Source organism: Oncorhynchus clarkii, chromosome 6 (assembly GCF_045791955.1).
Source record: "Oncorhynchus clarkii lewisi isolate Uvic-CL-2024 chromosome 6, UVic_Ocla_1.0, whole genome shotgun sequence".
NCBI lineage: Eukaryota > Metazoa > Chordata > Actinopteri > Salmoniformes > Salmonidae > Oncorhynchus > Oncorhynchus clarkii.
In genome coordinates this window covers 42,880,044-42,905,852 of record NC_092152.1, presented here as the reverse complement: position 1 = coordinate 42,905,852, position 25,809 = coordinate 42,880,044, and the positions used below count along the sequence as shown (strand labels likewise).

The 25,809-nt window shown below is 41.7% G+C and overlaps 1 protein-coding gene across 1 annotated transcript in view; it reads right to left on the bottom strand.

Moving 5' to 3' along the window:
- LOC139411179 (collagen, type XXVII, alpha 1b) overlaps nt 1–25,809 on the bottom strand; it is a 136,154-nt gene that overhangs the window by 98,723 nt on the left and 11,622 nt on the right. The window contains exons 3-4 of the mRNA XM_071157097.1: nt 13,398–14,788; nt 9,743–9,796 (exon numbers count right to left, since the gene is read on the bottom strand). Of these exons, the coding sequence (XP_071013198.1) occupies nt 9,743–9,796; nt 13,398–14,788 (1,445 nt within the window). The remainder of the gene's footprint in view (nt 1–9,742; nt 9,797–13,397; nt 14,789–25,809) is intronic.

Genomic DNA, 25,809 nt, shown 5'->3' with positions numbered 1-25,809 from the left:
GTTCCAAAGGTATGCATCTGTTGATTGTGTGGAAGCCAGGAGATGCTAAATGTGTTTATGTTAATTACTGTTAATTACCGTGAGACTGACAGTTATTTGCTTGACAATCACCCGCTGACAACATTTTGACCGCCACAGCCCTAGATAGGACCCTTTGGAAAATAGCATAGTGAAGGTGTCTTGTGAGTAGCCTGATTTAAAAAAGTCAATATTAAATTATGTTGGAGTGAGATGAACTGCTGAGTTTAGACAGCGTTGGATGTGCTGGGGTTATGTCCATCACAAACACCTCTGGTGACAGGGAGGATGACAGTTGAAGTTAAGACTTAAATGTGTTGATTTAGTTGTACATGAAAAGAAATGAGCTAAAAGCATTCTTGAACACAAAACCCGCTGACTCCCCAGGTTTCCTTTGTGGAGGAGAGAAGAGACAGGGGGAATTCATTTCAACCACATCCAGAGGACGAGGAGAGACAGAGGAGAGACTGATGAGGGACTGACAAAAGACCAAAAAAAAGACAGTGGAGAGACAGGGGATGGCCAAGTGCAAGTGTGTGGTTTAGTAATCCCGCCTGTCTCTGTTATTATCTATGCTTTACTATCAGCCTGCAGAAAAGGCAGCAGCTCACTCTCACCTCCACATGCTGCCCTGTCCCCTTAGCCCCAGGCCCAGCACAATAGCTGCACACAGCACACTGGCTGGACATATGGAGACACTTACCAGAAGCTCATCTACAGATTTTCTCTATTCAACCATTCAGTGCATCTCACTGGATTTGCATTAGCTTGACATTATTAAAACATATGGAAATCATCATCTCCAAATACAAAGAGGGGAAAGAAAAGAGAGAGAGAGAGAGATACAGAGAGATACAGAGAGATACAGAGAGAACGAGAAGACAGAGAGAGACAGAATGGTGGAGAGACAATATCGTTAGAAGTAGACACACATGCAGAAAGTAACAGGTTAGTTTACACATGGTGCAAGTAATCGGAAGGTAGAGATATGTGGAGACACCTGACTCTCTCACCCTGGCCTGGGCCTGACCAGGTTTACAATATGGACCAACGGTTCTTACAGGGGTGACGCGTAGAGTGTTATATTCTTCAATCATAATAATACTTTACTAATAATCATTTTATTTTAAGTGCTTTTCAAGACACCCAAAGTCACTTTAAATACACAAGAAAATCAGCAGGATAAAAAGCAATAAAATCACACATTAAAATAAGCAAGTACAGTGCATTCGGAAAGTATTCAGACTCCTTGACTTTTCCCACATTTTGTTACATTCCAGCCTTATTCAAAAATGTATTAAATTGTTTGTTTTTCTGTGCCTGGACACAATACTGTCTCGGAGCTCTACGGACAATTCCTTCGATCTCATGGCTTGGTTCTTGCTCTGACATGCACTGTCAACTGTAGGACCTTACAGTATATAGACAGGTGTGTGCCTTTCCAAATCAAGCGATTGAATTTACCACAGGTGGACCCCAATCAAGTTGTAAAAACATCTCAAGGATGATCAATGGAAACAGGATGCACCTGAGCTCAATTTCGAGTCTCATAGCAAAGGGTCTGAATACTGAATACTTATGTAAATAAGGTATTTCTGTTTTTGTTTCGGTTTTTTTAAAACCTATTTTCACTTTGTCATTATGGGGTATTGTGTGTAGATTGATGAAGAACATGTATTATTTAATCCATTTTAGAATAAGGCTGTAACGTAACAAAATGTGAAAAAAGGTGAATACATTCTGAATGCACTGTATATTCAAAGTACACTAAACATTAGATATTAGGACAGAATAAAAAATGGAGAACACTAAACAAGATGACAGGCTAACCAGGAAAGTGAATTAGACAAGAGAGTAAAAGCTAAGACAACAGATAATCAGCTAAGCCTGTATGGAGAGGTGTGTCTTTAGTGTGGACTTGAAAATGCATATCGATTGTGAGGTTCTGACAAGGAGAGAGGGGGAGTTCCAGAGTTGGGAGACTGCACTGCTAAAAGCAGTTTTACAGCCCATTAATACAGAACAGACATTCTAACACGCTCGGAGGCCAAACGGATCGGAGAGAAACATGACGCCTGGAGCCAGATGACTTGAAGTCAGATAACAGACTTCTCAACGCTCGATTGTGCTCTACAACATGAGGGTTTAGAAATAAAAGGGGAGAGTATGTAGATCACATGAAATGACATCAAGGAAGTAACATAATGAAACTGTTAAATACAGTTAACTTAATATTGCAGTGGTTGGTTTTTCCTGGAAGAAAATGTGTGTGTACTGTATGAACAATACCCCAAATGTTATAAACAGTGAATGGAATGCCAGTACAGTGCCGAACGGCACTACGATCGACCTGCATCAGCATTCTGTCAGAACCCACTGATAGGCAGCTCCCCTTGGAAAGAACAGCAATGTCCTGATTTGGACCCAGGAACAATCATTTTGACATCCTCTTCAGTGGCACTACCAGGCTTCACTACACTCAGTTTCACTTTCCTTTCTACAGTCTTTTCTTCATGACACAGTGAGCGTAATAATTAAATTAGCAATCATGCTAATGCCCTTCTCTCACTCCATTCAAGGCCTACTTCAGCTACTGCACTGCTAGCTACTGAACTACACAATATACCACCTTCACGCTGCCCCTGCTGTCTGCACTGCACTGAGGGTCAGTTCCCTACCACAAAGCCTCCTTTGACTGCAGCCAAGGCACCAGGCCTTTCCCTATAGGGCTGGGTGATATCGTCCTCAGGCAGGGCTTTCTTTGAGCGCTAGCCGGCTAGCCGCCTGCAGGCTTGACGACTGGGCTGAGGAACGCAGGTGTGATGCTATCACGTGTCTGAAGAGGAAGAGGTGGAGGAGGTAGTGGTGGAGGTGGTGAGACTGTCTACCCACAGTCAGACATGACACCTCTCTGTCAAGAAGAGATAGCGCTTAGCGAGCTAGCAAGCTAGTGACTTTGCTCACGTTTACACAGCACCGACCGCCACCAACGCTACTACAGAAGCTGAGCTGTGAAGATAAATGGGGGATAGTTATACGTCTAGACAGCTCACGTGTGCTCTCTCCCTGTGTGTTGAGCGACGATTGCTAGATTACATATCACGTCTCTGTGTCAAAGGTGAAAGGTCAAATGAGGTCAAGGGCTTCTAAACGCTTAGGTTTCACTACTTGCTTCAGTCCTGTGAAAATCGTTTTCATAATTAGTATCCACCTTCCAGAGCAATCAAGGACAGTTTCAGAAAGTTTACGAGGGTCATGGAAAAGAAGCAGTGTCTTACTGCAATGCCATTGCACTATTTAAACGATGTATCATGTCTTTGTCCAGATTAGAAGCATCAGAGTGGTTCCTTTGTGCTTCTGTTTGCTGAGCCAAAGAGAAGAGATATCCAGATCCACTTGACAGGCAGGCAGAAACTCAACCACTTACTTTAGCCATCATACAGTCTTGGGGGCGAATGTTAACTTTCACTTAAGTCACATTGACATCAATGCATGACTAAGTGAACATTTGAGGATTCGACCGCCCCATATAGTATAAGATATTGCACCGCCAAATCACTCAAGAATCAATCATTCCATAGTGAATTGGAGTGAGTGGTCTCAGGCTCTTGATCATGAATGAACTGTATGGAGGTAGTGTACTGGAGGGAGGTGGTAGTGAGCACTAGGTTAGCTCTTAAATTAATTTAATGAGATGGGAACAAAGCCCTCTTTCTTCAGTTAAAGTGATTGGGTTCCCACAGCCTACCCCTCTGAGGCCTCGTCCCAGCCCCCAGCCCAGAGACACAGGGCAGGCATAGTAGCAGTCTCACAGAGTAGGCAGGTACTGTAGCTCCTGCACACGCACATACAGTACAAACTAGCCAGAGGGCATCTGTCTCTTTCTTAACTCACTTCCTGTACTCCATCCTTGACATCTATTTATCCCAAACACAGAAGATACAGTATCTTGTTTTTCTAAAATAGAAAATCCCTGACAAGCCAAATAAGAGAAGAGCTGATGCTTGATCTTACATATTAACTCTTGATCCACTGATCCACTAGTTTCATGTGATACTGATATAACTCTGCTGGGGGTGGATTTAATCCTGATTAAAGTCTATACTGAGCATCTATTTTAATATGACATGGCTTTGATGGGTTAACATGGGTTAGATTGAAAGTTCAACAGCTACAGAGAAAATGATTACCCTATTAGGTCACAGAGAGTCTAACCCCAACAACAACAACTGTCAGAAAGACAAAACATCAACACGTTTTTTTTGTTCATAATAACAAGCAAACTCCTATACTGTTTTCAAACGCAGTCCACGATTGAAAATAGGTCCCCAAGTGGAGAAGACTGGCAATAGTGAAGAATTCGATGTCCAGCACCAACACACTGAAGATATGTACCTAACATAGTAGACGTACCTAACATAGAAGCAAAGTGAAAATGAAGCACTAGCACTGTATAAATACCTGATAGTATGGTATTTCCGTACTAATCCAGAGATCTTTATCGCAGTTTTGCATAACGTACTCATTCTTTAACTGAATTGCTCCTATATTCCCCATACATTGAAGACCTTATGCGATGAACTCAATGACTAGGTTTCACTCACTCATTTGGATTAGGCACCATTGACTATCATAGTGTTACAGCTATTTCTTGTTCTCCAGCTTTAGAGGCATACTTTGGCAGAAGACAAACAGTGTGATCAGAGCCAATGGAAACTAAACCTAGGATGATTTATGCTCCATAATCCAAAGATGTTATTGAGTACTTAATGCTCAATGCTCAAAAAGCCTGTCTGTTTCAAGTCACAATTAATCAAATTAAATCAAATAAAATGTTATTTGTCACATGCGCCGAATAAAACAGGTGAAATGCTTACTTACAAGCTCTAACCAACAATAAAAATACCTTAAAAAAATATGAATAAGAAATAAATGTAACAAATAATTAAAGAGCAGCAGTAAAATAACAATAGCAAGGCATTATACAGCGGAAACTGGCACAGAGTGAATGTGCTGGGGAACCGGTTAGTCAATATGTAAATGCAGGTAGAGTTATTAAAGTGAATATGCAAAGAGGGGAGGGGGGCAATGCAAATAGTCTGGGTAGCCATTTGATTAGATGTTTAGGAGTCTTATGGCTTGGGTGTAGAAGCTGTTTAGACTTGGCGCTCCGGTACCACTTGCCACGCGGTAGCAGAGAGAGCAGCCTATGAGCAGGGTGGCTGGAGTCTTTGACAATCTTTAAGGCCTTCCAAGTGACACTGCCTAGGATAGAGGTCTTGGATGGCAAGAAGCTTGGCCCCAGAGATGTAATGGGCCGTTCGCACTACCCTCTGTGGTGCCTTGCGGTCGAAGGCCAAGCAGTTGCCATACTAGGCAGTGATGCAACCATGCTCTCAATGGTGCAGCTGTAGAGCCTTTTGAGGATCTGAGGACCAATGCCAAATCTTTTCACTCTCCCGAGGGGGAATAGGTTTGTCGTAACCCCTTCACAACTGTCTTGGTGTGCATGGACTATGTTAGTTTGTTGGTGATGTGGACACCAAGGAACTTGAAGCTCTCAACCTTCTCCAGTACAGCCCCGTAGATGAGAATGGGGTCGTGCTCGGTCCTCCTTTTCCTGAAGTCCACGATCATCTCCTTTGTCTTGATCACATTGAGGGAGAGGTTGTTGTCCTGGCACCACACGGCCAGGTCTCTGACCTGCTCCCTATACGCTGTCTCGTCGTTGTCAGTGATCAGGCCTACCACTGTTGTGTCAGCAGCAAATTTAATGATGGTGTTGGAGCTGTGCCTGGCCATGCAGTCAAAAGTGACCAGGGAGTACAGGAGGGGACTGAGCACGCACCCCTGAGGGGCTCTGGTGTTGAGGATCAGCATGGCGGATGTGTTGTTACTTACCCTTACCACCTGGAGGCGGCCCATCAGGAAGTCCAGGATCCAGTTGCAGAGGGAGGTGTTTAGTCTCAGGGTCCTTAGCTTAGTGATGAGCTTTGAGGGCGCTATGGTTTTGAACGCTGAGCTGTAGTCAATGAATAGCATTCTCACATAGGTGTTCCTTTTGTCCAGGTGGGAAAGGGCAGTGTGGAGTGCAATAGAGATTGCATCATCTGTGGATCTGTTAGGGCGGTATGCAAATTGGAGTGGGTCTAGGGTTTCTGGATTAATGGTGTTGATGTGAGCCATGACCAGCCTCAAAGCACTTCATGGCTACAGACGTGAGTGCTACGGGTCGGTAGTCATTTTGGCAGGTTACCTTGGTGTTCTTGGGTACAGGGACTATGGTGGTCTGCTTGAAACATGTTGTTATTACAGACTCAGACAGGGAGAGGTTGAAAATGTCAGTGAAGACACTTGCCAGTTGGTCAGCACATGTTCGGAGTACAAGTCCTGGTAATCCGTCTGGCCCTGCGGCCTTGTGAATGTTGACCTGTTTAATAGTCTTACTCACATCGGCTGCGGAGAGCGTGATCACACAGTTCTCCAGAACAGCTGTTGCTCTCATGCATGTGTCAGTGTTACTTGCCTCGAAGCAAGCATAGAAGTATTTTACTTCACCTGGTAGGCTCGTGTCACTGGGCAGCTCTCGGCTGTGCTTCCCTTTGTAGTCTGTAATATTTTACAAGCCTTGACACATCCGACGAGCGGCAGCTCTACTCTTTAGCTCAGTGCGGATGTTGCCTGTAATCCATGGCTTCTGGTTGGGGTATGTACGTACAGTCAATGTGGGGGGGACGTCATCGATGCACTTATTTATGTAGCCAGTAACTGATGTCGTGTACTCATCAATGCCATCGGAAGAATCCTGGAACATATTCCAGCATCTGCTTCATCTTACCACTTTGTTATTAACCGAGTCACTGGCTCTTCCTGCTTTAAGTTTAGCTTGAAAGCAGGAATCAGGAGGATACAATTATGGTCAGATGGTTGCACATTTACAATGCTGGTGGAAATTTGGCAAAACGGATTTAAGTTTCCCTTTATTAAAGTCCCATGCCACTAGGAGAACCACCTCTGGATGAGCATTTCCCTGTCTGCTTATGGTAGTATACAGCTCATTGAGTGCAGTCTTAGTGCCAGCATTGGTCTGTGGTGGTATGTAGACAGCTACAAAAATATGGATGAGAACTCTCTAGAGTTACAGCTTATCATGAGATACTCTACCTCAGGCGAGCAAAACCTTGAGACTTCCTTAGATATCGTGCACCATCTGTTGTTTACAAATACAGTGCCTTGCGAAAGTATTCGGCCCCCTTGAACTTTGCGACCTTTTGCCACATTTCAGGCTTCAAACATAAAGATATAAAACTGTATTTTTTGTGAAGAATCAACAACAAGTGGGACACAATCATGAAGTGGAACGACATTTATTGGATATTTCAAACTTTTTTAACAAATCAAAAACTGAAAAATTGGGCGTGCAAAATTATTCAGCCCCCTTAAGTTAATACTTTGTAGTGCCACCTTTTGCTGCGATTACAGCTGTAAGTCGCTTGGGGTATGTCTCTATCAGTTTTGCACATCGAGAGACTGACATTTTTTCCCATTCCTCCTGGCAAAACAGCTCGAGCTCAGTGAGGTTGGATGGAGAGCATTTCTGAACAGCAGTTTTCAGTTCTTTCCACAGATTCTCGATTGGATTCAGGTCTGGACTTTGACTTGGCCATTCTAACACCTGGATATGTTTATTTTTGAACCATTCCATTGTAGATTTTGCTTTATGTTTTGGATCATTGTCTTGTTGGAAGACAAATCTCCGTCCCAGTCTCAGGTCTTTTGCAGACTCCATCAGGTTTTCTTCCAGAATGGTCCTGTATTTGGCTCCATCCATCTTCCCATCAATTTTAACCATCTTCCCTGTCCCTGCTGAAGAAAAGCAGGCCCAAACCATGATGCTGCCACCACCATGTTTGACAGTGGGGATGGTGTGTTCAGCTGTATTGCTTTTACGCCAAACATAACGTTTTGCATTGTTGCCAAAAAGTTCAATTTTGGTTTCATCTGACCAGAGCACCTTCTTCCACATGTTTGGTGTGTCTCCCAGGTGGCTTGTGGCAAACTTTAAACGACACTTTTTATGGATATCTTTAAGAAATGGCTTTCTTCTTGCCACTCTTCCAGGCCAGATTTGTGCAATATACGACTGATTGTTGTCCTATGGACAGAGTCTCCCACCTCAGCTGTAGATCTCTGCAGTTCATCCAGAGTGATCATGGGCCTCTTGGCTGCATCTCTGATCAGTCTTCTCCTTGTATGAGCTGAAAGTTTAGAGGGACGGCCAGGTCTTGGTAGATTTGCAGTGGTCTGATACTCCTTCCATTTCAATATTATCGCTTGCACAGTGCTCCTTGGGATGTTTAAAGCTTGGGAAATCTTTTTGTATCCAAATCCGGCTTTAAACTTCTTCACAACAGTATCTCGGACCTGCCTGGTGTGTTCCTTGTTCTTCATGATGCTCTCTGCACTTTTAACGGACCTCTGAGACTATCACAGTGCAGGTGCATTTATACAGAGACTTGATTCCACACAGGTGGATTGTATTTATCATCATTAGTCATTTAGGTCAACATTGGATCATTCAGAGATCCTCACTGAACTTCTGGAGAGAGTTTGCTGCACTGAAAGTAAAGGGGCTGAATAATTTTGCACGCCCAATTTTTCAGTTTTTGATTTGTTAAAAAAGTTTGAAATATCCAATAAATGTCGTTCCACTTCATGATTGTGTCCCACTTGTTGTTTATTCTTCACAAATAAATACAGTTTTATATCTTCATGTTTGAAGCCTGAAATTTGGCAAAAGGTCGCAAATTTCAAAGGGGCCGAATACTTTCGCAAGGCACTGTATACATAGACCACCACCCCTTATCTTACCAGAGGCTGCTGTTCTATCCTTCCGATACAGTGTAAACCCCGCCAGCTGTATGATGTTAATTTCGTCTTTCAGCCACGACTCGGTGAAACATTAAATATGACGGTTTTTAATGTCCCGTTAGTGGAATGATCTTGTACATAGGTCATCAATTTTATTTTCCAAACATTGCATGTTTGCCAATAGAACGGATGGCAGTGGGGTTTTACTCTCAGAAGGCAGCCCGACCTCCTCTCCCTTTTTGTACGTATTATCTTTGCACATATGACAGGGATTTGGGCCTGTTCCCGGGAAAGCAGTATATCCTTCACGTCGGACTGGTCGGACTCGTTAAAGGATAAAGCTTCTACCAGTTCGTGGTGAGTAATCGTTGTTCTGATGTCCAGAAGTTATTTTTGGTCATAAGAGATGGTAGCAGCAACATTATGTACATAATAAGTAAAAAGATGAGTTACAAACAATGTAAAAAAAAAAAATAATAAATAACACAGTTGGTTAGGTAGGAGCAAGTAAAATGTCAGCCATCCTCTCCAGCGCCATTCTAATGGTGTTATTTGTATGTATTGATGTTGGAATATAGACAGTACAATGGATCAGACAAGGGAACAGGATCCACAGTGCTTAGCATAAAGAATGTAGCTAGCTACAGTACGTGATTCTGAATGGAAAGAAAGAGTGAAGGATGGGAGGTTTTTTTTATGAAGCTTGTCTGTCGTTGGTTATAGTGCATAGGTTCTCAGTCTTTTTCATTTCGAGGTCCACTGAAACTCCCACAGGGGTCATAGGCTTCCTGGTTGAAAATGACTGTTTTAGTGTGCACCAAGAGAATCAGGAATACAACAAAGAGAAACTCACCCGTGACCCACTCTTCCCTGGCATCCCTGGCTTCCCAGGAGGTCCTTGAAGTCCCTGGAAAGGGAAAATAAAAGATGTCAATGAATCAAAGCAGGAAGTAAGAACACTAACCAACTGTTGAATTGATTGATTGAATCCACGTGGGAGAACAGTACTTGAATAAAAAGAGTTGTGAAAGAACTTGAGAGTTGGAAATGTAACATGCAATCCACATAATGACATGTCATTGCTAGGTAAGATAATTGCCTTCATTAGCCTTAATTAAGTTGGCAGTAAAACACCTATCCATCCACCCAGTACTGCTATACTTGGCAGCCTCAAAACCCATTTTCAGAAATTGCATATCGAAACAAGGCTTCGTTCTTTTCCTTGCCATTCTGTGTAGGCTATTACATTCAGTACAGCTTAGGTCTTTGGTTTAAATGTTGGCAGAGTTGCTGAGAGTGTATTGTTAAACCTGCTACGGCTCACTCCCACTGAAACCAATATCATACCAGTTCCAAAACCACTACAGTGCTTGGATATGGAAGTGTGAGTCATTGTGCTGGGAGCAAGCAGGGGGTCCTGGCCTGGACGGTGGACCAGGGCCTGCGTTGCTCGAGTCCAACCACAGCCACTCTTGTTAATTATGGGCATCAGCTAGCTTTAAACCAATTACACACATGGATTAGCCCAGCTCTCAAAGGTCATTGCTAATGAGGGGTCAGCCTCTGCAAATCCAAGCAGAACAGACTATTAGTTTGAAATGTTAGGTTTGGTTCCCTTTTCCACATTTCCACTAGCACCAGGCTCATAAAAACACAGAGGAAAGAGGAAATGAAAAAAAACAGCTTAATATGACATTCGGTTTTGTTAACATACAGTAGGAACTTAATGGTGTACATATAACAGACTTGCCCCGGAGAAGGCTTGATATTTCACAGAATTGTTGATATTTGGACATTTTAACTACCCTACTAAGACTTTAACTTCTATTAACTTTTGGGGGGGCTTTTTTTCGGAGTTGGAGCTGAGTCTGAAAATGCACCACAAGACTACTACTAAGACTTCTTTAAACAGATATAGAAACAAGTCTCTATCGAACAAGCCTGTAAGTACCCATTGAGGAGACCTGTTCTTGAAGAGTACTGCTGGACTAGAGTGCTGAAAGAAGACTGTTTATGCTCTGGTGTGGTCCACAGTTGAAATGACACTGACAGCTTGAATATATCAAAGACCACTGTGGGCTATGCCAGGACCCATGTGTAGCCTCACAGATGCCAAGCTTGCACCGCAGTGGGGTTCAACAGTGTTTGAAGACTACAATAGTCAGACTGGCGGTCACAAACTCACACGTGAGCAAGGCCCTCAAACGAAGATTGGCGACAGTTCTATCAAAATTTGTAGAATTGCACTGCTATGAAGAATGTCTACTCTATAATTCTACTGACGTGAATAGAAACAAATTGTAGTTGTGGGATTTGTCCATTCTAAATCACAGAGTTATTCTAGCTGGTGTAAACCTAGGAAAACGGTCCTGTGTTTCAAAGCAGTGGAACTTGAAAGGCATTCTTACACATTATCATGCCAGAAGAGGAGACACACACTAGGCCTAGATCCTTGTAATATCAACCTTGACCAAGCATGAGGAGGATGGATCCAGCTCTGCATCAGCTAGCTCTCCAATAAGCATGTTTCTCACAGCCTTAGGTGGCTATGACGTACATAGCAGTGTGGATGCCCTCACTGCAGAAGCACGAGCAAGGCTCTTTGGGCCACAGTTAACAATGGAAAATGTGGGTAAATGTCATCAGTACCCCAGGCTAGTGAATTTCTTCACAGCAGGGCCTGCATAATGTGCGTACATGTATTCAATATAACAAGTAACGTTCATTTTATATATATATATATATATATATATATATATATATATATATATATCCAAAAATGAGCTATGCCATACTTTAAGTACAATGAATGGTCTGAAAAGGTCTGAGATCAATATTTGATTTAGCTTTGGACAGAGCTAAGGGAAGACATTGACATAGTAGCACAAGCAAGTGTTATCATCTACTACATCAACATAAAACATTGTGAGAATATTTTTGGTCGCTTTGGATCTTGACGCCACAATATTAATACATGAAAACATCTGAAATAGTCTATGACATAGGGACACATGGTGAAGGCCAAGAAGTGTCTGAAATGACTGATAACTCACATTTCATGAGATCTTTCAAAACAAGCAAAGCCTCAAGCCTGCAATCACATCTGGGCACCATAACATTGCAAGGTTCCAACAAGAACAAATTACCTACACGCTATGAGCTATCAATGGTCTGTTACGAGCTGGACAGTCATGCTTGTTATAGTTTTGAAAGCTGTTCAAACATCTGACATGAGTCATAAAAAGGTAATTTCTTAATAGAATGTGAGTTTGCTTTCTTGGAAATCCATTTATAATTTTCATTGATTTCCCAAGACGAGAAAGACACTTCCCAAGACACTTCACCTTAAAAACCTCCACCATAACCTCCACTACAGGCTTCTAATCCCAACACAGGTTTAACTCAACAAAATGGACCAGAATCGTCATTTTAACACACTCAACAAATCCCATTCCAATCCCAACCATCAAGCCAAGCATTCCTTGCCCTTCATATTAGCACTTCATGCAACGCATGGTGGGTTCCGAAGCTGTCAAATGTCCCAAGGTGCTTCATCCACCATGACCTTTGAACCTGTTCTAAAGGTCTCCATTCTTCCTACAGTCACACACCCTTCTGGGAGGAATCTCTCACCCCGGCGTCAGGCCCTCAGTTCAGACACACAGACCACTGGCTGGCGGGGCACTTCTGTGGACCCGACTATTTCTACCCATCTCGCTAAAAAGGAAATCTCACATTAGCAAGCAACACTCTGAAGAGTAGCTAGCACTGGCCCACAAGCCGATTATACTTGATAAGGGGGGCGCTAGCGAGCAGGCTATAGGGTAGGACACATTTTGCTGAGCTCCTGCTGAATTCCTAGATAGAAGAATAAATTTAAAAAAAGAGATACTGTAGATGAAGCCTATGCAATGTGTTCCAATAAACTGAACAGATGCAAAACTGAAATACGGTTAACTATTAAAAATGACACCATACAGACAGGGCTCGGGGGGGGGGGGGCACTTCTATGTCTGTAACCCATGGAAGGACTTCGTGTCAGGGGCTTTTTAAGAGGGCCGAACCTACTCCACCCACCCAACCCCCTACCGCCTCGCCATCCACAGAGCGACTTAGCATCAAGCTCCCTGCTTGTTTAACGTAATGGGTGGAGAAGGGATTAGGGGCAGAACAGTACAGAACAGCTCCCAAAGCTCAGTGTGAAATAGAGTTTAAAACATCAGCCTGCTGCCACACATGCCAGGCAGGTTAGGAGTCCCTCCTGTACATTGAATATATACATACTGTACATACACACACCAGTGGAGGCTGCTGAGGGGACAACGGCTCATAATAACATCCAGAACGGAGCAAATGGAATTGCATCAAACACCTGGAAACCATGTGTTTGATGTATTTGATACCATTCCAATGATTCCGCTCCAGTCATTACCACAAGCATGTTCTCCCCAATTAAGTTTCCGCCAACCTCCTGTGACACACATCTCTATTTAAAAACGTGTTCTTACCGCTGGTCCCGGTTCTCCCTTTAGTCCAGGTGGTCCCGGCCCAGCCAGCAGTGAGAACTGGGTCGGTTCCAGGTCCCAGGTTTGGAAGCCATCCGTGGCAGGCGGAGTGACAGAGATAAACAAGGTGGGTTTGACAGCCTCCACACTGGTCACTCTGGGCTCAGGTTTCTTTGCAGCCAGCACGGTCAGCTGCTTTCTCTGGATGTAGAGGACGGAGGTGTTTGAGTTTGAAGAAGAGCCTTGTTTGGATGCTGCCGTGGTTTGGAGGTCTGGCTTCCTCTTTAGTGGCCGGGTGGTGGCGGAAAGGGTTGGTGCAGCAGCCAATCTGCTCCCTATGGGCTTTGGGGTTTTAACACCAGGTTCCACCGCCATGCTCTTTTTAGCACTGCTGTCGCCACGGGATGTTGGCTTTGGGGATGTTTGTGTTCCGCTGGTCCTGAGGGGTACAGTAACAGTGTGAGTCTTGGCCATTAAGGGGTGCTCTAATCCTGGCCTGGCCATTGTCGGGGCGACAGTCGCAGGAAGGGACAGGGACATAGTTCCAGACTTTGGTGTGACAAAACTCTCACGCACAGAGAGGGTTGGCGCCACTGTGGGGCGGCTGGTCGGGACAACAAGCTTAGTCCGGGTTCTGTCCCCAGTCAAGACCAGACTAGGACTCTGGACTTTCCTGGTTACCTCAGTCGACAGCAGAGGAGTGTTGAGGGTGACAGTAAAGTTTGGGTTTGAGGGGATCAGAGGTAGCAGGGGTGGGAGATTTACAGGCCTGTAGGTGTCGGCCTCCCTGCAGTGTTTCTTTATGTACTTACAATAGTTATGAGCTGCCTTGGCAGAGGGGTAAATATCAAACTGGCAAATGGCACCCTCAAACTGCACTGAGTTCTGGGCCATCTTACCCAAGAGGAAAGAGCCCTCGGGATCCAGGGCCTCTTCTTTTTTAGAATGCAGATCTGCATGTACACTAGTCTTCCCACAAGAAGTATATAACGAGACCCTCTGGCCTCGGATGTCCAGGGCCAGGCTGTGCCACAGGCCGTTGTGAACGTCATAGTCAAAATGGACAAAGTCCTTCTGGCCAACGTAGACCAGGACCTTCCCCGGGATGAACTGGACCCCCAGCTGCAGTCTCTTCCTCTTGGACAGGACGGTGAAGAGGAAGGCGCTGTTGATGCGGTGGGAGCTCAGGCTGAGGATCAGAGAGAGGTTGGTGGTGGGATAGGAGGCAGTGGAGAGGATGGTAGACAGGGGGGCCTGGACCCGGGCCCGCTGAGTGAGGATGACCCCAGACTTAAAGGGGATGACCCCCTGGGGAGCAGCACGGGCCCCTGAGGACGATGAACCCCCTCCGCTCCTTGTCCCCGTGAGCCCCAGCTGCTGTAAGACATCCACATCTACAGAGAACCAGAGGAAACACACCATCAGACACATCACACAATGGCCATATCTACAGAGAAAGAGGACAGAGACACACAGATCACAGAAATCCCACCATGTCTACATCTATAGACAAGCAGAAGAAACACACCATCCGACAAATCACACAATGTCATATTTCTACAGAGAACCAGAAGAAACACACCACAGATCACACAATGACCCTATCTCATACAGTAGGAGTGCAAAACATATTCAGACAGTCTAGACAGAGAATGGAATTTCAATAGGGTTAAAAAGTGTTCCAAAACAGGCATGTTATAGACACAAAGACGATGATGTCAGATTACTGGTTGCAAAGGTGTGATGTGACAGCAAGATGGCATGGTATTTATCATGATGTTTGTCTTTTCTGTCTGCCCTCACTAAAGAAGAAGTGCTTATTAGTGATGTGGACTTGACGTTCAGCCATCTTTACAGGATTTCTGAAAGCCTCTTCTGAGTTGCAAAATGTAAACAACGTGTTGTAACACAACGTGTTCAGTAGTGGCTTTTAAATGTTGTCAAAGTCATAGACTGGCAATATGGTCCATCAATCATGGCGCACTTTAAGCAAAACAACAGTGAATATGCAGTGAAAATCTGAGAAGCATAGTTTTACTGTGAACAATGCATTAATTTTCTGATACCAGACATCACTCATGCACTAAAATAGATGGAGAATGCCTTTCTGATGCCTCGTGGACAGTGTTCATTGTATTCAAGTACAGCTGCAGGATCAACTCATTTTATAGTCTTGGCCAAAGTTAATTTGTGGAATTTCTTTCCTTCTTAATGCATTTGGGCCAATCAGTTCTGTTGTGACAAGGTAGGTCATTAGACCAGTGAAAATGTGTCCTCTGGTCTGATGAGTCCAAATATGAGATTTTTGGTTCCAACCGCCGTGTCTTTGTGAGACGCAGAGTAGGTGAACAGATGATCTCTGCATGTGTGGTTCCCTACGTGAAGCATGATGGAGGAGGTGTGATTGGTGGTGCTTTGCTGATGACATGGTCTGTGATTTATTTAGAATTCAAGACATTCTTAACCAGCATGGCTACCACAGAATTCTGCATCGATACGCAATCCCATCTGGTTTGCACTTGTGGGGCTATCATTTGTTTTTCAAAAGGACAATGACCCAACACACCTCCGGGCTGTGTAAAGGCTATTTCACCAAGAAAGAGAGTGAAGGAATGCTGCATCAAATGACATGGCCTCTACAATCACCCAACCTCAACCCAATTGAGATGGTTTGGGATGAATTGGACCGCAGAGTGAAGGAAAAGCAGCCAACAAGTGCTCAACGTATGTGGGAACTCCTTCAAGACTGTTGGAAAAGATTCCAGGTGAAGCTGGTTGAGGGAATGCCAACAGTGTGCAAAGCTGTCATCAAGGCAAAGTGTGGCTACTTTGAAGAATCTCAAATATAAAACATATTTTGATTTGTTTAACACTTTTTTGGTTACTACATTATTCCATGTGTTATTTCATAGTTTTGATGTCTTCACTATTATTCTACAATGCAGAAAATAATAAAAAATAAAAAATAAACTCTTGAATGTGTAGGTGTGTCAAAACTTTTTACTGGTACTGTATATATTTCCATACTATGAGATAGGAATAATACTGTGAAATTGTGAAAATTATGATAATGCCCTTTTAGTGTAAGAGCTGTTTGAAAACACCACCTGAAATTTCTGCCTGTTTTTGTGGGATGGAGTTTTGGCCTACCTGGTGACATCACCAGGCGTTAAATTAGTTTATAGACCAATAAGAAAGAAAGCTCCAAACCTTTCTGCCAATAACAGCTTGTTTTTAGTTTTCCCCTCCACACTCAGAACACTCCCAGATAGTTCCAGATAGATACTTTGCTAAGAAGCAATTTTTTGTTTTGTTTTACCATTTTCATTGAAAACAATAACAATACCGAATTGTTACTCAGAAATGATTTAATGTTGATCATTTGAAAATTGGACCTTTAAACAACAACGAATATCCACAGATCTACAGCGCAGACAATAACAAAAAATATTTTCTTTGTCTGGAAATAATATGTTCTGCTGAGTAGAGTGTAAAGATGAGGACTGGAGCTGACTGTAAGAGGAGGCCAGATTTAAGGGTTATTAAGTTGCATTGTGGAAACATTACAGAAGCTTGGATGTACCATTATTTAATGACATCTTATGGGAATGAATGGAGGTTAAATATAATTGTTGTAACCATATGCCAGTTACAGTGCTTTGTTTAAAGTGTTAGTTATTCCATAAATATTTTATATGTGCAGATTTCAAATCAGTGCATATTTCAGGTGAATTGAACTCAAATATGATTTCTAGCGACAACCATGACTCCTTAACTCCTTAACCAAGACTATAAATACTCCATAGTGAAAGTTTGAAGTTTCATCTGCCATCATCTTTTTTATTTAACCTTTATATAACTAGGCAAGTCAGTTAAGAACAAATTCTTATTTACAATGACAGCCCCTGGAGCAAATTAGGGTTAAGTGCCTCGCATAAGGCCACATCAACAGGTTTTTCACCTTGTCGGCTTGGCTATTTGAACCAGCGACCTTTCGGTTACTGGCCCAACACTTTAGCCGCTAGGCTATGTGCCGCCTCTGCTAGTAAGAAATACATTTTTTAAAAGCAGCTTTACTTACAGGAGATCAAATGGTCCAGAAAGTTTATAATAAATCAGATGAGTTGTTGTAGAAAAAAAAAAAACTTTCAACACTTGTTACAACATTGTCACACCTCACTTGGGTTTAAATAGCTGATAGGAGATAAACCAGATACACCAGAGATAAACCAGATACAGTCCAGTCCAGTCTCTACACCAGGGGTATTCAGCTCTTACCCTACGAGGTCCGTAGCCTGCTGGTTTTCTGTTCTACCTGATAACTAATGCACTCCCCTGGTGTCCCAGGTCTAAATCAGTCCCTGATCAGAGGGGTAAAATGGAAAAAAAAACGCAGTGGAACTAGCTTCAAGGTCCAGAGTTGAGATTGAGGGCTCTACACTGTTAAAATAGCATGACTCAAAACACCCTCGTTGTGAAATAAAACCATGGAAAGTAATGCACCTAAGCTGAGATCTGGTGTTTTGGAGGGTGTTTGAATGTAAACCCAATTTAAGGGTTATGATACACAGAATGTGTTTGAAAACAGAATGGATGTGCTCTGAAACATCCACTTGTTCTTCAATCGGAATATTGGTGTTTGTAAGAGAGTGTTGTGGAAAACATTTGCGGTTTCAGTGCACCTAAAAAGCAGCATCAAAACACATACAATCAAATTGTTTATAAATGCAAATGGTTTTATAGCCTAAAGATTGAATGATGATCATTTTCAATCAATATTTTACAACTTATTGTAGGCTATTACAGTTTGCACATGAGTTTCCAGTGATCAAGAGACAGAGCTGTCATCCAGTATTTTTCCACAACTTGTTAACAACATAAAGAAGATGGATATATTGGATCTAGTGGGTATATGGAGGCTTAAATATCTGGATCTAGTGAGATATACATGGTGGAGGCTCAATCAAGCTAGTCGTCTTGACAACGTTCTTATTCCATTCTCGCTGGCACCAAAAGTTTAAAAAGTGATGATAGGGGACATAATGCGGTCGGACCATCAAATAACTGGCAACAGAATTTCCACATGGGAGAGGATATTGTAAATTTAATCCAAGCCTATTGGATGATAACATGTTTTTAACTGGGACAGAAGAATTTATAACGTGCTTTTTCTAACATAACTTAGGTACAGCAGATCCCTTTATTGTATGGGACACTTTTAAATGTGCCTTTAGAGGCCATGAAATTCGATGCTCATCTTTGAAACAAAAGCAATTTAGGTCAAAAGAGTTCATATTAACAAAGGAAATAGAAGGACTAATAGTACAGATAGATGGCAATAAAAACTGTACCGTAGAGGCACAGAATAAGTTAGAGGAAAAACAAAAAAAATGGAGGAACTTATTCAAGAAAGATCAAGTGTAATATATTTAAAACCTTAAGCCAACTGGATGGAATACGGGGGAAAATGCACCAAATTATGTTTAAATCTTCAACATAGAAATGCTACCGAAAATAATTTACTGAAACTTGTTACAAATTACAGAGTAACCCATGATTCACCAAACAAATCCTAAAGAAGACACTGGGAACTGAATACTTTTCCTAGGGTAGACAATGACACTAATTATACTGCCATAACAAGCAAAAAGGCAGTAACTGCTCACTTTGGTCGAAAATGAATTAATGTCATTTTTCCTACATTAAATGCATGCTTAATCATGTGGACAAATATCCTGCCTCTATTGTATTGTGTTTTGGGGAAAATGGGGGTCATGTTAGCAGTAACTGTATAAAGTTACTGTGAAACCAAGGTAAATAAAAGCCATTTTTCTCAGTTCCACGTCATGAGCAGTTACTGTCTTTTTGCTTGGTAGAGCAGTATAGGGCTACTACAGTTGTCAGGCCCATTGTGAGGTTAAAATGACGTTACAATCCAAATGTTTAGGGCTATGTAAGTTATAGCAGAAGTAGCATGAGGTAACATACATAATGTGGGCATCTGATATTTGTGTGACAAGGTGGATTTGTATCTGCTTGTCACGACACTGACTTCCACTCAGACAGTCTTCAGGAATCAACGGTTGAACTGAACGACCATTGTTACATGACCATGGACTTAAGTCAATATTTTTTTCGCTGAATACTTTAACTTCTCTCAAGTCTAAATAGATGGGTTGGTTGTTTAGCAACAAAACCAGTGTGCGTGCAACTATGGGGCAAAACAGACGGGATTGACTTCGATTGTTGACAACATGTAAACTATATTTTGTCTCCAATGTTTATTGAAAACATAAAGACATTTGCACAATGAGCACTTGTGGTCTATCAAATACACTATATCGTTACAGTTGTTGGTTAGCTAGCTAGCGAAATCAGTCAAAATAACTCTAAACAAAATATGGTATCAAAAACAAGATGAAACTAGCAGAAACGAGTCCCGATTTCCCAAGTGGCAGTTTCTTGTCATTGATGTTTAGCTATCTGGCCATCCACAATCACAACAATTAACAAACTTCTGCCCCATTGAATCGTGCGTATCGTTTCCGTGACGTTGTCAGCTAACCCATCTACAGGGCCTATGGAGAATATTTTTGTGGTATTCCACCTTTACTTTTCCTATTCATTATTTACACAGTTTAGAAACAGGAGAAGACAGAGAAGAAGTGGGACAGTTTATTTAATCGGTGACTTCTGGGGCAGTAAGATGACACATTTTGTAATGTTACCCATTCAAGCACACGTTCCATGTGAGGAACTTGTTAATCCCATTGAGCTAAAGCCTGGGCCCCCATATCAGAAAACAAATGTTTTGATTAAAATATGAACTTCAAACATTGTTCTGTTGTACTGTTCAGAATTCCCCCAGTCTCGGGCATGAAGGCAGATGAACCCTCTACTAAAAAACTATATTGTCAAGTATAAAAACAGGCAAGTTTGCAGGCACCTCCTGGTGGAGAAGAGGTTGAGAAATGTTGTGTAGGTGAAAGAGAAGTGGAATTGTTTCTATTTTTTAATTTTTTATTATTACTGGCTTGCCAGAGGGAGCATGCTCTCCGCACCATGCGAATGGGGACAATAACTGTGACTTGCTTTCCTCTCTGGAGCAGGGCGCTGTTGAAAGGAGTGATAACTGGAATGGCGTTAAGTGGATCAACTGAAGTGGAAGATTCCAGGTGCCTGTGGTTTAGGGAAAACGTGAGTATCACATTGAAGAAGTCAACCGAAAAGGAATTCACAAGGAATTCAACAAGAACATTTGTTTTGCGTAGCATGCTAATAGTCCAAGTCAAGCCGCCATTTTGATTCATTGATCAGTTTTGTTGATGCTACATGTAGGCTGGTAAATTCATACAGTACGTCATTGTTTGAACCTTTCTTGCATTCATTTTTTAAATAAAAATTAACCCTGATTTGTAGTTAATACTGCTGGCTTGTTTTCCTACTAGCTTAATGCGCTTTATCTATTGTTTGATGTTTGTCCCACATGTTACATGCTACACTAAATAGCCACTGCAATTAAGCTTGTTCTAAGCTTTGGCTTACTATGCTACATGTTATTGCATCCCACTTTTGACATTAATATTGTTATCTTGTTGCTATATTTGCATAGCTTTATTCATTATGTATTTGCATATTGCTATTGATATGTTTAAGTATTGTATATTAATTTAGCAGTTTATATTATAACAGTTAGTTACTAATTATGCATTTGTGTACTGTCATTATTGCTCTCCCTGCAGAAAACCATATTAGCCACCGGCTGGTCCATCCTATCCAAAGCCAATCAAGGATCACAGACTAATGCCAACTGAACTGCAGTGGTGTAAAGTACTTAAGCAAAAATACTTTAAAGTACTACTTAACTCATTTTTTGAGCTATCTGTACTTTACTATTCTATTTTTGAAAACTTTTACTTCACTATATTCCTAAAGAAAACATTGTACTTTTTACTCCATACATTTTCCCTGACAAGCCAAAGTACTCACTTTTACTTGAGTAACTTTCTATTAAAGGTATCTATAGTTTTACTCAAGTATGACAATTGGGTACTTTTTCCACCACTGCTGAACTGTTAATCGTCAATCATATCATGTAACTCAACTGTACTGTGATTCAATACATCTGAATATAATGTATATATGAATATATCTGAATATCATAGAGCCCCACAGTGGAGGTGTCATAATACCCATAAAACCTAGTGTTCAAACAGGGAAATGGTTCCAATAGTTTTTCCATCTTTCATTTTTCTCATAGGGAATTTTAGAAACACTTCAAATAAGGGCTGATGTTTCGTGTAGGCTTACCCTTACCCTGATAACCTTTGATAAATCTCTCTCGGACAAGGTGACTTTTGTCAATATATTCGACTCTATTTACTCTCAGATAAAGCTAATCTAAAGCTAATGAAGCTAATTAGCATCAAAGTAGACATCATGCAAGACTGCAAATCCCTGCAAGCTCCTGCACGTCATCTCTAGCTGACACCTTTGCTCACAGGTATTGTGTCCATTTAAAACTTGCACGAGACAGTTCACAAAATTGTGAATTTAACCCTCCTGTTGTGTTCGTTTCATGTTAATGAATTCTGTGTTCCCGGTCCAAAATGAGCGCCCCATTATAGCTGATTATGAATCCATAATAATACATATACAGTATTATCACCTAATGTTGTGTTAGATATTTTTATCAACTTAATTTATTTTTAACATTACATTACATTCATTGACCTGAGCTCATACAACTCGTTTTTGAGTTTAAAAAAAGCATAATGTATGGATTATTTTGGCTATAACATATGCTCAGATTAAACATTTTGTGCTATTTATCACAGGCTACTTTGTGTCAAAGTGTAACAAGGACTCTCTCCTCCTCACCAGTGTCATGATCAAAGATATGATCAAGAGCCTCACATACAGTATATTGTTTAGTCATTGTGCTGCCACAGAATGAATTGTGAGCAAGGCCTCAAAAAAGCTTAATATACCAGAGCTGCAAGAAAAGTTCTATATATTATTGAAACAATGTTGCGATTGTTTGTGAGAATGCCAACAGGTGTGTTTCCAGTGGAGGAAAGATTCTATTGGGGAAAGGTTCCTGTGGGGGTTGCCATGGAAGCCAAGAAGTGGAGTGAGGTGTGTGTGTGTGTGTGTGTGTGTGTGTGTGTGTGTGTGTGTGTGTGTGTGTGTGTGTGTGTGTGTGTGTGTGTGTGTGTGTGTGTGTGTGTGTGTGTGTGTGTGTGTGTGTTCAAACACACATGCGTGTGGGGGTCTGGGAGAGGAAGTGTGTCCATCTGATGAATGGGCATGTGGCTGAACTCAATTCTATACACTAATTGCAGTCTCACCCATTCATTTCTAATGACCGGGAACACCACATGTGTACAAAAGTTAAATAAAACACCCAAAATGTAATGAAAATCATCCAAATGTATTTTGTGTGTTCAGATGCCCTGTGTGGACAAAGTCATGGAACCTTATGACAATCAAGATAAAATTAACTACATTTTTTAGAGAGAAAACTTTGGTCCAATTCGACCGGAACACAGCAGGAGGGTTAAAGAAATGTAGCCAATGTATTCATTACTAAACTTAGCTGACATTAGATAGATAATCCAGAGATTCTAACCTTTGCCTCGATTTGGCAGTCTCGTCCAGATCATCATGGCCTTTGTAGTTCATTATGATAGCCACATTAGCAGCTAATTAGCATTTCGTTTCTAGGGGGTAAATACAGCTGAATATATTGATAAAAGTCACCTTGTCCTAGAGAGATTTACACGGTTATCAAAATGTCACGACAGGGTAAGCCTACACAAAACGCAGCCCTTATTTTAAGTGTTACTTAAATCCCCTGTTGGGAAAATGAATGGTGGAAAAACAATTGGATCCATTTTTTCTTGTTTGACCGCTAGGTGTTATGGGTATTATGACTCATACTGTGGTACTCTGTCATCACAGGAGGTTGGTGGCACCATAATTGGGGAAGACGGGCTCGTGGTAATGGCTGGAGCGGAATCAGTGGAATGGTATCAAATACATCAAACACATGGTTTGATGCCATTCCATTTACTCCGTTCCAGCCATTATTATGAGCCGTCCTCCCCTCAGCAGTCTCCACTGTCATATTCTCTTGATTTTGAAGAATATGATAAATGCCTTACAGATTTTAGAACTGTCTTACTTTATCAATATACCATGTGAAAGACCTGTTAATGTTTTGTTGTCATTGGATAATTTGCAAAGAAAAAATAAAGGATTTGATGCTTTAAAATCAGGTCTTGAAAAAGTCATATGTACTCATTCATTATTCTCCTGGACAATCTTATTCATTTGCATTTTCATAGAGCGATCTTTTCTGGTGTCTTTTATTTGAGAATAATACTTAACCTTTGACCTTTTGGTGTTACCAATGAGGAGTTTATCAACACACACGGTGTGACACACCATATAAGAGCGGGGAATACGAAATAAGAGAAGGGACTCCCATTTACAGTATTTGAAAACTCCAGAAGAAGGGATGTAATTCTGCACTGGACAGGATTTGAAACACCATAATAGTGTTTTCAACATTTTCCAGTAGCTTTCCCAATCTCTGGCAAGGTATTGCACAACTCTTGATTAAGTGGTGTTACAACACCATGTCATGTTCCAGAACATTTCAGGATTATGAGTTTTAACAACTAGCAAAGTTAAGGTTTTGTCTCCTTAACATTGGTGGCAGCTCAGTTGCCACTAGTTGTAGTGTTACAAAACACTTTTAACGGTGTATGGCTCACCTACAGTAAATGGTGTATTGCTTTATACAAATCATCTCTCCATCATCTCTGTCTAACATGCAGTAATGTAGCTGAGATATGGTACCGTAATAAGCCATCTGGTTACCACCAGGTACAGTGGTTGTACCATGCTGTTGGAGGCCAATAAAGTCTGAATCTGGTGTTTAAAACTTCTTAGATCAGCATTAAAACAACCCCCTGTTTCCGCAGCTTGGTCTAGAGGTAGTGCTGCCGCCCCTAAACCACACATTGTCCCTGGAGGGAGTAGTTTGACTGCTGTTTATGCCAATCACTTTCTGTGATATATCTTTCTCATCAATCTCCCCATCTCTGTATCTGTCTCCCAAACAAAATGTTTAACTCTCTGCACCAGGTTGAAGTAAGGTGGTTGAAACGATTAATCCTCTTTGTGACCCACATAAAGACTACAGTACATGGCTTCAGATGTGAAAGTACAACTTCCCCTTGGCTAATGCAAAACAAATGTGGGCAACAGTCAACTAAACACTGAGTTGAATTATAGTGCTACAATAGAGAGGAAATACAGAACAGTACAGACACTGCAGCTATGATTCTTAAGGGCTGTTGAGCCATAAGTCATGTTAGGGGGGAAGGAAGGGGGTGGGCTGTACATTATGCAGCGTCCCAAATGTCAACCTATTCCCTATTTGAAGCACTACTTTTGACCAGGGCCCGTAGTGGTGCACTATATAGGGAGTAGGGTGGCATTTGTGACATTTCTATGTGCAGGCAAGTGGGAGGCAGGGAGGGCATGATCACTGGACAGACCTCCCTACACATGGAAAGGACATCAAACTGAAGCTGAACTTGAAGACAAGAACAAAAACTTACTTCATCAGCAGAATATCCCATGATACTGTAGCTTACAATTATCTGTATAATGGTTCTGAGAGATTATTTTACAGTCTGCTAGATACAAGATGAAATGTAATAACATAATAGGAGTAAGTAGTCTGTTATAGGAAGGGGGACAGTGAATGCCAAAACTCTAGGTTTGACCCTATTACATCCAGATCTTCACAAACATCCTTTATTAGAACATCTTGGCAGAGTTCCACAGTAAACGCAGCCGTTGCATCAGAGACAGAAGAGGGAAGGATATCAGAAGATTCAGAAGATGCAATCCCCGTAGAATCTTCAGTACACATCTCCCACTCCCACAATAGAACAGAGAGCGTTTTGTCTCCACAATCTCTTCACTTCCACACCAGAAAGAAGTAAAGGAGATAGCAACTACTGTTGGAGAAAGGATTGTCGCCTCTCTCAGAATAAACATGCTTCAGCTGAGCCTCTGGACGGACGGACAGACAGACAGACAGACAGACAGACAGACAGACAGACAGACAGACAGACAGACAGACAGACAGACAGACAGACAGATAGATAGATAGATAGATAGATAGATAGATAGATAGATAGATAGATAGATAGATAGATAGATAGATAGATAGATAGATAGATAGATAGATAGATAGATAGATAGATAGATAGATAGATAGATAGATAGATAGATAGATAGATAGATAGATAGATAGATAGATAGATAGATAGATAGATAGATAGATAGATAGATAGACCCCTGTCACAGTTCATCCTCAACTTCACGAAACACG